This window comes from Staurois parvus, unplaced genomic scaffold (assembly GCF_062004578.1).
Source record: "Staurois parvus isolate SC_StPar_1 unplaced genomic scaffold, SC_StPar_1.0 ptg000131l, whole genome shotgun sequence".
NCBI classification, from domain to species: Eukaryota; Metazoa; Chordata; class Amphibia; order Anura; family Ranidae; genus Staurois; species Staurois parvus.
Window position 1 is genome coordinate 4,085,891 of NW_028317927.1, and position 14,936 is coordinate 4,100,826.

At 39.4% G+C, this 14,936-nt stretch overlaps 2 protein-coding genes across 3 annotated transcripts in view; one reads left to right on the forward strand and one right to left on the reverse strand.

The window, feature by feature from the left end:
* Positions 1 to 1,654, forward strand: part of PCOLCE2 (procollagen C-endopeptidase enhancer 2) — an 85,074-nt gene extending 83,420 nt beyond the window's left edge. Inside the window, exon 9 of the mRNA XM_089672565.1 lies at positions 606 to 1,654. Coding sequence (XP_089528691.1) covers positions 606 to 736 — 131 coding nt within the window. The 3' untranslated portion in view covers positions 737 to 1,654. The remainder of the gene's footprint in view (positions 1 to 605) is intronic.
* Positions 1,655 to 10,678: 9,024 nt separating this feature from the next.
* Positions 10,679 to 14,936, reverse strand: part of TRPC1 (transient receptor potential cation channel subfamily C member 1) — a 98,395-nt gene continuing 94,137 nt past the window's right edge. For both annotated transcript variants that reach the window (XM_089672566.1, XM_089672567.1), the window contains one exon: positions 10,679 to 14,040. In XM_089672566.1, coding sequence (XP_089528692.1) covers positions 13,813 to 14,040 — 228 coding nt within the window. In that variant the 3' untranslated portion in view covers positions 10,679 to 13,812. The remainder of the gene's footprint in view (positions 14,041 to 14,936) is intronic.

Consider the following 14,936-nt stretch of genomic DNA (forward strand, 5'->3'; position numbering starts at 1 on the left):
ACAGCTATGACACTCTCCTGGTAATGGTGGTGATTAGCGACTTAAAGTGGAGCTTACAGTCTGGCACTAGCTGATGCTGACTGGGAGGTACACTAACTGACTAACCTAAACTGACATCAATCGTGACTCTAATACAGTGATAAGTGCTAATACTGTACAATGTCACTGTACTAATGATACTCTCTGAGAAAGGGTTGACATCTAGAGGAAATCAAAGGGTTAACTGTGTGCCTAACAATGTGTAATGTCTGTGATATGTGCTGCTTTTAATAATAGAGCTGGCTGTTTTTTCACCCTGCTTTGCAGGGAGAAGCAGCAAGGTTGTTGCTCTGTGTACAGAGACCTTTGTTGTTTGTAAACACAGGACTCTGTGGCAAAGCAGAGGCACTGTTGGAGATGGCTCAAAATTAATGCAAGTTGCTTTTTCCTTTTACTTTTTTTTTAATACTGCATAGAACTTTTCTTTTTTAAACATCCAAACCTCCAGGGGTTGGGAGGAGCATTAAAAAAATCAGCACAGGGATAGGATTTACTTCTCAACATGTATGTTATCTTCAAGTAAGATTTGAAAGTGAGTCTAATTTGTGTTCCTGTCTCCTCCACAGGCTTGAATTATATTATCATGGGTCAAGTAGATGAAGAAGGCAGAGCAAAGGTCTTTCCCAACAGCTTTGTCATGAGCTTCAAGACGAAGAACCAAAAAATGCTGAACACATTGAAAAATAAGAGATGTTAGACGTCATTTCTGTTTTTCTTAACAAATTTGACTGTGTTTCCCCTGTTTCAAGAGGGAGATTTTATGTACCCACAGTTCAATCCATCGAGAACACTGACTTATGCTGAGCATACGGCACAGCGACAGCTGCACTGGGCAGCCATCTTCTAAAATTGTAGTTATTAGCACCTTCACTAAGGGGTGCTGTCAAATAAGCTTCTCCCATCGAGATTCCAGTGACATAAACTGAACTGTTCTAGGTTCTGACTACTTTTGAATTTGTTTTATTTATACATTTCTGAAAACTTTGAGAAATATATTTTTAGTAATTAATAATATGGTCTTGTAACATATGAAAATTTTTAAGTGCAATATTTATACTTATTTCTTCTTTTGACTGAGATTTTTTTCCAGTGAAATGTCTTTTTAAATGCTGGTTTGTGTGCAACCCATGCTTAATAAAACCTATTCAAAAATGTTCTTTTATGATTATGAAAATATGCACTCAAAATAACAATGCAGTTATTCACAACTGAGTTAAAATAGAAAACTTCAATCTAGGAAACTGTAGCTATTTAAGTTTACCTTCCTTTCAATCCCTTACCACTACTATATTTACCCAGTAGAGAGAAAGTGAAATACTCAGTACTTCCAGATATCAGAAAGCACTAAGTTCTCTATCCTTTTCCCTATGATGCACTGCTGGGGGCCAGAGTATGCATTAGACAGGCTTAGATGCTGTCATATGGGGGGGAGTCCTCCCCATAGAAAGCTGACTATACACTAATGGAATGTACAAAATGTTTTATTTTAAGAACATTAATTCAATTTTCTAATTGTTAGTGGGGTCAAATCGACCATTGTTTATGACCATGGCGATGATAACATTTGAAGGAGCATATGGGAAATTTTTTGTGAAATAAACTATTTCTAAGAGTGTTTTTTTTTTTCATTCACTCCAAAATCAAATGGTAAAAGCAAAGAAACCTTTGAAGTACTTTCAAGTCAAGTCATCGAATGCACTGAGAAATTTCTCATGAATGTTCATATGAAGTTTCATATGAATGTTTGAAGGAAAAATTGTTTGAAACTACTAGTGTATGGACAGCTTAAGATGGATTTCCTTTCAGTCTGTGAAATGACTAGAGCAGAAAAGGGGAGTACAAGCAGCAGGCTATGAAAGGAGTGGGACACTAACGAGTTAAAGTGATACTAAAGGCTGTTTTAACATTTTTTTTAAATTACAAAAATGTTATACTAACTTGCTCTGTGCAACCATAATGTCACTTACCTTCTGTTCTAGTAGGCCCCTTCCGGTGCTGTCAGCATTTCCCACCTCCTGCAAGCCAGGGGCTAAGGGGGCACCCATGTGTGCATGCTCCCAAGCCAGGCCTCCACTTCATTCACTATTCATAACTCCCAAAAATGTTATAAATCCTAGCTCAAACCTCTGGAACACACCAACAGAAGCTGGCTAGAGCAACAATAATAGAGGGATTCTAATACAGAATCCATAAAACTGCAGACAGCCCAGCTAACTAAAGCCTGGGGTCCCAACATTGATAAACAGAGATCTGTCATACATTCATGAAGTTTTCAGACATCCAGGTCCTGGGATATCTAATGGTCATACATCCCACACAACTGGGCTTTGAGATTACTTTTAGAACAGTCTCAGCCACTTGGAAAGTTCTTGTATTGCAAGAATTATGTATAAATCCTAAATATGAAAGTTGCCATTCCACCTGCAGTATCTGCTGGAGCAGCAAAGACAACTCCATTTCCAGTCCCACCAGAAAAATGGCAGCCATTTCATAAATATGTATACATGGGTATTCTTTGCAAAGGGAAACTTTACCACATTCACCAACCTCTGAGGAAAATGCCCTTGCAAAGGAAGCAGTCTACTTTCCTTCAGTAAATCAACCCCACTGACCAAGGACACACAGCCATGCAACTAGCATTTTCAAAAGGAGGCCAGCAATGGCAGCCCCCATACTGCTCATGTAGTCCTTGTTATTTAATGAAATGCTATTATCTATCCTACTTCTGATTTCATGTTTTCCCTGAAACTATTGCTAAGTGTAACTAAATGAAATTCTATTTCATATCAGTCATTAACAGTATGAAATCAGAAAACTATGACAGGGTAGGGTTAAATCATCCGTATTCAATAATGGCTGGCACTCATATATAGCCACCTCCCTTCAATTTTTGCCACATAGAGGTTTGGAATAACACCAAGACACATTTTACTGATCTCCTGTTAATACGGTGATATTTTCCTTCCTCACTGAGAAGTATAAAGTTTGCCCAAATCCACACCCCAGCTGGACTGTCCTTTTCATGTGTAATAACACAGTTAAAGATAAAGTACTGCAAAGTGCATTGAAATTGAGGACAATAACTGCCGTATACAACCCAGAACTAAAATATACGATAAGAAAACTTTCATTGTTGTGTGTCTATGAATAGAAATGACTTCTTGGATGTGTTGTAAGAATACCAGAGACCATCCAATGCTCTAGTGCTCTATAGTTTACACGTTCCATAAATAGTGCCAAGCCGCCAAGACTGAAGTTAACTATCTCAACTGGTAAGAATGCTTTCAAAGTAAAAATCAGTCAGCTTTTATCACATTGCTAGACATAGCTCACTTTTGTAAAGTACAGTAAATCTAAAATATAGTATCTTTATAAAAAGAAATTATTATTCACAAATGTGTTTGTAAAAAATGTCAGCAATCTGGCGCCGCTTGTTTAAGGCACAGGGACTTGGTGATTTTTTCAGCACCAATCATGTAGGATGATCATGTACTATTATGAACAATGTAAGATAACTAGTAATGTTAACACGGAAGGCAAGTGAAAATCTAACTAAGCTTAATCTACTCCCACCCCTGTTCTAAGCCTATTCTCTCTGTCCTGTAAAAGGAAAGATGTCTATACTTACCTATTCTGAAGTTGCTCTGATCCAGTCACGTCTCAGTGCCGACTTCAGTGTAGAGGAATTACAGCCAACAGTAAAGCATGCAGAAGTTTTTGGAAACTTTAAGCAACTTAGCACGGTACACTTTTGAAAAGTGCTTTGATGCTGCATCTGTTCCCCGGCAGTTCTAAGGGTGATAACTGAGCGATCAAACACCTCTGATCGCTCAGTTCTCCCTGCCGCTCAGAGCAGAGATCTCTCTCTGCCCCCCCAGTGCTCACTGGATTGCTGGGCTGTGAAGGGGGTGGGAGCGGCTCGCAATGACTCACCAGGTTCAGGATCTTTCCCCAGCCTGGACCGGCTTAGTGACATCAGTCGATAGTGAACTTTAACCCACTGTCAGATGAAAACGGGCCACAGGAGTGCAGAACGAACTTCACTCCTGTGATCCACAGGAGAAGTACAGCCAAATGAGCTTCGGCTGTACTACTCCTTTAACTACATAGGCATTCTCTTGCTGCTGCAAAGCTGAGATTTATCTATTCCCTTCTATGACAAAGCTTGTAACAATCATCAGTTAAAGCCCAACCAACTCCTAAAAAAATTTGGTTTTAGATAGAGTGGAGAATGTTTAGAATCTCTTTGAGGTTTTTTTGCCAGTTGTGTCCCCACTTGGAAGATTTCTACTCACTTCCTGCCTTGATGAAAGAAAAACTCTACAGTACAGAAAGAAACAGCAACATAAACTTTTTTTTTCTACTAGAGAGGGGATGGATTAGAAATGTTGTTATTTTTTTTGTGTTTCCCAGTGACACCCATTCCTTATTCTAACCTCATATAGACAGGAAGTTGAAAATGATAGCACAGTGCCAAAACGGTTTGTGATATTTAGGGGCCATGCAGGTCATGAAGGACTATTTGCAGCAAGTGGAGCCTCATATCTGACGTTCTAAAAAATGTTGTCAATACCTATATCTATCTACAAACATACTGGCTGTTCGTCAATAAACAGGAGTTTAGATGTGTCACGGTTTGCTGGTGACTTGCTTTTTCCGGATCAGTGACTGAATAGGATGTGCAGCCAGGATCAAGATGATAGGTTCTTTGAAAACAAGTCAACAGTGGCAGCATCATTATTCATATCTTCAAAGGTTCAGCTGCATCTTTAGCAAATATTCATACATTGTAATAATTGCCAGTGATAAGGTTAGGATAAAACTGAAAATCTAAAAATGTTTATACAAAATCAACTCACAAGGGCCCACAGTGTCTTTGCTGTATGCCTATCACTGTACCATATTGATGGAACAAATACTTAAAAAAGGGCTTGGAAATAGCATGTGCATTTTGGTGTAGATATTTAATTTCCCACCAAAGACAGTATTTCCAATGTTTTTTCCTGTCCATGAAAATTAAAATATGCATGTAGTCTTTCATGGTTTGATGTAAGAATTGTTAAAATCTTTATCTTGATTTTGTCTTTGTACTTTTGCACGAAGCTAAATAGTACTGTTGGACAATATTCAACATTTTTCCTACTAGAATAAAATTTCAGTTCACAACATTCTATGAGTTTCTTAAAACGTTTGCAATATTGCAATAGATGGAAAATCAAATTCCATTTAATTTTCCAGGCTAGTAACACAAAACTGTTACATCAATTTCACACGTCTTGCTGAAAAGATATATGACCATGAAAAGCATCTTGATTTTTTAAACACATCTTTGAAAATATGAGTGTGATCTCATTTTCCTGTAATCAGTCTAGGTATTTTACAGTTAATAAATTCATATTCGTTTTCATAAGTGTTATAATCTCTGCTTTGCATGTTCATCTCCCTTCTCCAGACATTCCAAAGAAATAGTCCAGCATGAACAGGCTCTTGTCTATGGTATCAGTTGTATGGGGGTTGAATAAACTCAAAAAGATTTCTAAAAATAATAACTGACAGTACTGTTTTTATATTTTGTGCATTTTCATGAGCAATCAGCTATAGACATAGCACTGCAAAGTAGCCAATATCCAGAATTAAACATTTATGAACAACATTATAGCTAAGCTCAAGAGGTCATAGAAGGGAGAGCTATGTCAAACTGTGCCTTAGCTGTGACCCAGTGCCCATCATTGAGAGGATCACACATTGTTGTGGTAAGCAGCAATTACCCAAATTCCACTGCAGTGTGCCTCTTAACTCATATTCTATTTATCATTGATCCCTAAATCATTCCCTTATTTCAGTCCAGAGCTTCTTCTCTATGAGCATCAGTTCAAAGATAGATGCAGTTATTGCATTATATTATCAGTGCACAGTACAATTCAGTGCTCTCCTTGTTAATGTCTTTGAGTTCCAATATTAAACAGTACCCTATTCAAGTACAACTGCACTCTAGCCTAAAGATTTGGCTACTCAATTCCTGCTTCCAGTCCAGCTGCACAAGTCTTCCTTTGTAGTACTCACCTTGTGGGCTGGTTCGAGCTGCTCTCACTACGCCATGTTGTGAGGATGCAGACTCACCAGGTTATGGGCAGGGTCATTCGCCCTGCACATGGGGTACCTTTGGTTATGTGAGCAGACTCATCAATGCCTGGGACCAGACAGGACCGCAGTTAGGCAGAATCAACCTTATGGCAGCACTCCAACTTAGAGATGAGCCATATACTGAGTGTAGTGAGTAAAAAAAAGAGATCCTCTGTAAACCCTTCCATCCCGTGTCACTGCACACCTTGCTTCTAACATATCACATTTAGGAGGGATACTGCTGAGCCCATGCCCTCTCCACCTTCCACCTGTCCAGCATACCTCTGCCACCTCACTCCCAGTAAGAGAATGGGGTCCTGCTGAGCATGTGTTTGGACCTCATGTATGCTCTTGCTAACTCTCCTACTCTCTCCCATACCATGCTGCTAGGCTGTGGATCTCCGTAACGTGGGTTCAGTCCCGGTTGCTATGTGAAACTGGCTGCTGGGGAGGGAGTAGATCACTTACCCCTTTTGTTACCAGAAGTTCCTCTGCCCTGCTGGGTACCATGCTGCATGACAGGTTACTGTATACTCCACACCTTGAACTTGGTTACTTATAGCAACTGTACTCCTCTTCCACTTTTCTTGCTGAGTTAACCCTCTAAGTAGTGTCTTGCTCTGTGCCCTATGTGCTTTTACTGACCCAAGTTCTTTTAAACACCAGGAACCAACATGCACCCCTTTTAAGTAACTTCAGACCAGACTTAAAACAGTTGATGCAGCTTTTACTTAAAGAAATGCAGCACAGTCCAACATGAACAAAAACAAGAACATCCCACTAAATTACTAAATTAGCTGGCCCACAACTCTTGGTGCCACTGTTGTAGTTGCCTGAGAAGCATTCCGCAACACATCTATCTCTCCGGAACCTTCCCCTTTGGTTCCCATTCGGGAAAACCCTGATTTTTCTCTAGGACGAGAGGATCCTCAATTCGTTGGACTTGCTACTGCTGGCTACTCCAATTTAGTGGACTTTCTCACCCCTACTGGGACTCTTTCTGATCAAGATTTTACTCATCTGGTGGATCCCCCCTTGAGTTTCTGGAGAGGTCTTTAGCTCCGCTCCTACTTACGGTCCCTATCGCATACTCCAGGTATTTCTCAAAAGTTGACTGCCTTTGAAGCTCTTTGTCACAAGAGTGAACCTATTTGCCATAGCCTCTCCATCATCTACTCATCTCTCATCCACTCGGAACCCGATTTTGTTCCTCCTTTCCTATTTAAATGGGAATCCGACCTGGGCGTCTCCTTTACCATGTCACAATGGGAAAAGATCTTGAACTTTGCCATAAGTCTTCTTTGGCCACCAAAGTTCAGGAGACCAATTATAAGCTCCTCACGCTGTGGTACTGGGTGCCATCTAAGCTTCACCTATTTAGTTGCGGTTTCTTGTTGTGTGTTGGTGATGTGGAGCAGATGGAGATTCTTTCCTCCATGTCTTCTGGCAGTGCCCTAAGATATGGCCTTTTTGGCTTGGAGTGACTGATATTATCAAACATCTTACTGCTGTAGACCTGTGTGATGATCCGCGGGCTGTCTGTTCCATCTTTCGTGGAGACCCATCAAAGAATATAAGGCCTCTCTCATATTCAGCTGCTTAACGCAGCCAAGGCTTGTATACCTTTATGGTGGAAAGACAATCATCCTCCTGCCCTTTCATTGTGGTTCTCGAAGTTGAACAAGCTTAAGGACATGTAGGACCTTACAGCCACCCTTAATAATAAGGAAGAGATATTTCTGGACAACTGGCACCCATGGCAATATTTTGTATTTATGGAGGCCTACTTGACCGAATTTACTCATCCCCACTGATGTTTTGTCTCTTCGGGCCTTCATTTCTCACCCTGAGAGGGGAGGCAGATCTTTAGGGCTCCTGCTCAGTTTCTCCCATACTTCACCCCTTTTCTTCTTCTGCTCCCTTCCTCTTTCACTTAACTCTTTCTGCGCTGCTCTACCCTTTCTTTTTCTTTCTCTTCACTTTTGGTTCCAGTCTCTATGGTATTCTATAGCGGGGTTCCCCCCCCCTTACTCTCTCCCCTCATTTTATTTTGTTTCTGCTACTGGCACGGTAATTGCTTTATTGGATTGATTCTCTCTACATTACCTTTCACATATTTGTAATTATACAGTTGGCCCAAGCTCTCTAAGCTCCAGCATCCTCTTCCTTGTCCTCAGAGGTTACTTAAGTGATTATCCAATGCCTTGTTTTTGTCCTTTTTGTTGCCTCTCATGTGCGGTGTTATTTGTTTTTGATACTTTATTTTCACATACAAACTTGCTGAACCCCTATGGACTCCATGTGCGTATCTCAAACTGGTTTGGTTGTATGTACCAGTTCTCTCTCTATTCTGGTGAATGTTTTTTCTGGTTACCTTTTATTGTATGTGAATTTCATAAATAAAAGAATTATTTAAAAACATTAGTTGGCCCAGACATACCTCTATGAAGTGTTAGTCCATCTCTGGCATTGTCTGTAGTGTGGTCTCCTTTGGTGTCTGGTAACGTCGGGTGGACTGCAGGGTGCAACAGTCCCCCTCTGTGGCTCTGCAGAATCATGGCATCCTGGTCAAGCTTTCGGCATGGGATCTCTGGAAATAACTGGAGATTACATCTTTTGGCTAGTCTCTGTCTTTTTTCCACACAGACCGACCTGTGAGCAGAGCACTCCCCCTTTTTATTTTAGCACAGGGGAGAATGCAAAGCCCAGAAAAGACTGGGAAACTGCAGAGACAGGTTTAACCCCTTCCCAGCCTGTACATCCCCTTTCACTTTCTAACTGAAAACATTCCCCTTGTAGGCAACCTCCCTACAACCTCTTTGCTCTTGTCCTCTGCATCAGTTTAACCCATTTGGCTCCAGTCCTGTTACTGCCTCCCAGTTCTAGTACCTTCCTCTAGATTCTTGCTCTGGACAGACCTCCTGGCTTTGGTCCTAAGATTAGTTTATGAACTATACTTCTATAGCCAGCTTGTATTTGGGATACCCCCTGCCTAGCTACTTCTATTGACTTTTACAGTCAAACCAAAGCTCTCTCTGCATGCCATGTTCCACCCAGTCCCAACTTGGTAAAAGCAGCTTTCTTTGGCCAGATGGTTCTTGCTCTCCTGCTAACCAGTTCATTACAGTTATTGTGCATGGGCATGATGGGATAGTTTCGCAGTTAAAATGGGGTCAATGTATGCTTCTCCATTAGGTGGCACAGCGTTGAGGATACCATGCAATTTTGGTTATGCCCTATGTAATTTATACACATGATTTTACCACTTAATATCTCCACTGTTGGGTATACTTCATATTATAGGTAGACCATGTTTAGGCTGCAATAGCTCTTTATTTAGGTTAAATAGCGTGATTAGCACTTAGGCTAATAAAGTAATGAAGGCATACTAACATGAAAACAATAGTAATGAGAGATAGTGGCAGGTCCCAGTGGCTTATTCAAGGATGGGCCAATGTCTCAACTGCCAGCCTAAATGACACATCCAAAGTTGACCATAGTCTTTTTAATATGTCCCCACTTTGATAATTTTCATTATGTTTTCAATATTTTGCATTATGTACAGTAGAATTCAGCTCAGATTCCTTTTGTTAATAAAAGGGTACTTTTTCAAGCTTCTTACATCTAGAAGTGCAGTGGAGTTAGTTTTATAAAAAAGGTTTATATCTTAAAGCCTTGCGGGGTGATTTGGATTTTATTTCCTTCTCACAGTTTCAATAACTCAGATAGGCCCCTATGCAGGAATACTTCCGCTATCTTCAGATTAGACTTTTTTTTTGCCACCACTTTTTTTGCTCCTCTCCTTTTTCTCCCGCATTGTAAGAGCAACAATGCAAAATAAAAACACCTGGAGGAAAGGGCTTAATTTGCCAGCTATACAAACATAATTTATCCTCCTATACCACGATCAAACTCTCCTAACTGTTGAAATAGGAAGAGGATTGTAATCAGCAGCTTTTGGAGCAGGATTGGGACACCATATTTGAAAATGTATGTGAATGCACCAGGTCTATCTCTATTAGAGAAACGTCCCTTAAACTTGTCACCCGTTGTACTGGCAGAAAATTATAAATATATCTTCCACCGTTGCAGGCCAGGCTATACATTTGAATTTGACTAATTGTAATTTATTTGCCCCAATCTCACGAGTCTCTTACCATACTCAAAGACTTATGCACACATTTTGTATAGCAAGCCTATGGTCAAAAATCACATTTTAACACATCATTTTTAGATTGTGTAAGAATCATTCTATCCAAAATAATATTACAATACTTAATTACATATCAAATAAAATGTAACCAATATTTTCTATGCATAGTGGCCATTTGGTTCCTATCTGTCCTGAAATTCCTTCTTTTTCTAACATCCATTATGAACATTTCATTGTTTACAGTAACCTCTCTCAAGTCGTGACCTGTAATATGAAGTAGAGAGAAGTTGAAGTTCCATATGTTTCTCTTTAAATCATACATCATAAAATATGCAGGGATCTCTATACATCACATGCTGACAATTCTAAACACACAATGCTTTGTTTTATTAATGGTACTCATTTCTGTAATACTTCATTTCCTTAATATACAATACAAACATAGAGCAAGCTCTGTATTTACATAATTTACATGATGAAGACACAAAATATTCAGGGTTCAATTGTTTGTATAATTTTTATCTGATTTTACATTAATCACTGTATTTATCTTAATCAGTAAATGTTATTTCAGCTGTAGATTTTCCATTTGCGATTTAAGGAATTTGAAAACAAAATCAGCCTTCCATATGAATGTGGCAGACAGGGAAACGTTAATATTTTGTAAAGAGAAAAACAAAACTTCAAAGAAAAACTTCACTATGCGCATAGAACAAGCAAGGGGAAAGTAATGTGCTAGTAATCCAGGGAAAGATCGGCACATTGCATTAGAGATTTTATTAATCAGAGATTTTAAACAGCAAAAAGAGCCAGAACCATTAGTGTTGATTTACTAAAGTTAAATGGGCTGTTCACTTTGCAAGGGAATTTGCACCAGAGGTTAGTGAATGGGGTCAAGTTTCACTATGCAAAAAATACCCAATCATGCTCAAGTAAAATGAAAAAAAACACAGCATTTTTGCTTACACATAATTGAATGATGGAAGTCAGCAGATCTTCACCTCATTCACTGAACTCTGGGACAAATTCCCATGCAAAGTGTAACTTCCCTTGCAATGTGATCAGTATATATACCTTTAGCAAATCAACCCCATAGAGTCTGTTTACCTCGAATATATAAAATACTTTTAGTGGGGGGAGGGTACAAAGTGATGTGCTGATCTTTGGATTGCTCGTGGTCACTGAAATATTCAGATTATGTACGTCATTGCTTATGGGTATACTAGGACTTTTGCAGCAGGGGATGGGCCTCAACTCTGTTTAGTGTATGAATATTATTGACCAATGCGTTCCAGTTCTGCTGTTGAAATACTAAAGTCCCAGCCGATGAAAATGTTCTGACCCCCCTAACCTGTATCTCCCTATGTCGAGGCGTCAGGGTTTCCATATAATCCTATGGGCCCAGTACCTTCCATGCGCAGGAAGGTATTTACTTTACTATACCACACCAAGCTGAATGCATGCCACAGCATCAGGTAGTATTTATGGTGGAGCCTTCTTGCTCTTCTGTGCCTCTCTTGAGAATCAATCTAGTACTCAGATAAATGTTGTACTCAGGAAATATTGTGTCTACAAGTCTAATAACACTTTGTGTTCATATTTACAAAGCATACAATTAAAAATGGAATGGTTTTATTTTGGCCCATTCATTCTGATTTTATGTAAAAATGTGCGGAAAACAGTGAAAACAACAGAAACAACTCCCTCATGCATGATTTTGCATGGGTTTCCACAAAAAGCAATGAAAATTGCCCTTAGAAGGATGCTTTCTATTGTCCCAGGAGAGAACCAAAAATCATGTTAGTTTTAATATGTGGCTTTCACTGCCTTAATGTGAAAAAGGTCTTCGATGAAATGCCAAACATGTCGTAATTTGCTAGACTAGTTTTTATGTGCTTAACTATAAACAACATTTTGGTGGGAATAGCTATTGCATGTGTTAAAGAGAGCTAACCAAGCCAAAGCTTATGCAATAATGAGAACATCTAGTTTGAAATTATTATAATTCTGAAAGCTTCTTAGCAAAATATGCATATTTATCCCAATATTTTGCTTTACTTAGATTGTCTAAGGCTTACTTTTGGAGCTAATAATCAGAACCAAAAGGACACCATTCCGGCTGCTGTTAGGGGACATCATACTTCATTAAGCCTTAAAGTGGTCCTAAAGGCTTAATGTTCTTTACAATAATGAATTCTCTGCATTAAAGTGGTTGTAAACCCTTACCTATACCCATTGAAGTGACTGGCTTCGGGTGATAAACAGAAATGAAACAAATCCTCCTACATAAGTTGTACCTGTCAACTGCAGTCTGTCCCCTACATCCATTCAAAGTGCAGAATTTACATAGGCTCTTTCAGCTTTGAAAAACAGGGGGCGGAGAACTCTGAGAGCTGATTGGAGGGAAGGTACACATCTCTCTTCACACAGCACACAGGAACAGAGCTGAGGCTTGTCAATCAGACTGTTCTCTCCCTGTCACTATTTTTTTCTTGGTTCAGAAAAACTCATCAGAATTCACTCATGCTGATAGCAGAGGAATGAGGCAGCAGACAGAAATGACACTTAGTGCTCTGGATTGAGACAAGTACACACTGTAGAGGGATATGCTTTGTTGATATTTCATTTATGAAATTTACAACCACTTTAAGGTAAAAAAAAACTTTTGTAATGAGGATCACTTTTAGTGATAACACAAACCAGCACAACAGAGAAGGTGAATCTCCCTAACCGGAAACACAGACAGCAATAAAAACCTGACAATTGCTCTAATCCCTCTTCACTTTTTCCAAAACTAAAAAAAAAAGTTTGCCTTCAGTTATGCTTTAAGGGCCTTCGATAAACCCATTTGTGACTAGCAGTATATGATAGTGCTGTTGCAGCTTGATGATTCGGACCCATAATGTCACAGTCCAAATCGGAAACACAAATATAGGGATATTTCATAAACTCTGAGCACAGGCCAAAGGAAAAAATGTGCTGTAAATTGTTATAGCTAATCAGATTTTATTTTCTAAACAGCAGATTAGAAATAGTAAATTATAATTTACTATTGAATTATTTCCTATTTTCACTCAGATTTTAATAAACTCTCTTTAATAATTCCGACTGTGACTTTGAATATTGATGAACAGATCATTACAATTTTATTAGCTGCATGTATAAACAGTGGCTTTATATACAGTAAATCAAGGGTATTCTTTCACATGACCTGTGAAAGATCCTGACCTTTAGCCACAATCAAGTGATCGCGTTTGAAATTATTTATAATAGTTCAAAGCAGTTATAAAAAAATGTACCAGGAAGCATACCTGCACTGTGCATATATGAATATAAAATACCATTTTACAATAGAATAATGAATGTCAAACTCAAGGTGTAATATTGAACTATAATGAATCATACATGGTTTACATGTAAATAAATACTTAAGTGTGAGACACAAACAAGTGCAAGAAGACATCTCCTGAACAGAAGGTCAGTGTTGTGTTGATTTTCTAGTTCCTCGGATAAAACATTGCATATTTTGAGGTCCGGAATCCAAGTAGGTCTCTCATCTCATTGCGGAATTTGGACAGATCCTGACGGAGTTCATTTAAGTTTTCCACTGTGGCCTGGTCAGTGCTTTGCATCTTCTGCCTCATTGAAGTCAAGTAACGATGCACCAAGCAGCACATGACCTTCTGATAGTTCTCATCTCTCTTCTGCCTGAGACTTTTCCATTCCTGCAACAGCAAAAAGAGCCACCATAGTCAAACATCATTCTTAGGCTAAGTTCACACTAGCTTCGTTAGCAGGCGTTAGACAGGCATTTGGGAAGCGTTTTTAAGGCTCCTCAAATGCCTATGAAAATTATACACATGGCAGCACACAGTGCTGTTCACACTGAAGCGTTAGCGTTGTGGCAAAATTGACGCCTCATGTCCAGTCAGGAGGAGTTGAAGCCTCCCATTCAAGTCTATGGTGACGCTCCTCAAATGCCTAGCAGGCATTTGAGGGGGGTTTGCGAGGCGGTTGCAAGGCGTTTGCGGAGTGTTAATACCATTAAACTTCATTGTAGGCATTTGTGATGTGATTTTAACACTTGGCAAATGCCTATCAAATGCCTCAAAATGCTCATAGGGCGTTTGGGGAGCATTTGGGGAGCATTTGAGGAGAGGTAAAAATGCTTCCCAAATGCCTGTCTAACACCTGTCAAACACTACAGGGGCATTTTGGCAAGCGTTAGAAATTAGTCAAGTGTGAACGAGCCCTTAGGGTTTACATTCATGGGCCTCTATCACTGCATCTGCAGTAACTGGTTGCTAATGCAGTTAAAACTAAATTTCTGGTAAAGAGCTAAATACACAGATGATATCCATATACAGGAATTGTTTCAACTGCAAAGGGATTTGTAATTTTGCAATCTCCCCCATAGCAGCACTCAGACTGGAAGAGTGCATATGTGCCAACAATGAACATAGGACTAGTCCAATTAGCCAACTGTGCTGCTAATGAAATAAAGGTTGACGACCTGGTTTTTTCTCTGGCAGGGATGTCTGGACCACAAGGCTGGCTGAACAGGATGAAAAATCACTGTTGGTTATATGGTGACAATTGTCAAATTTTCACAGTGTAGGTC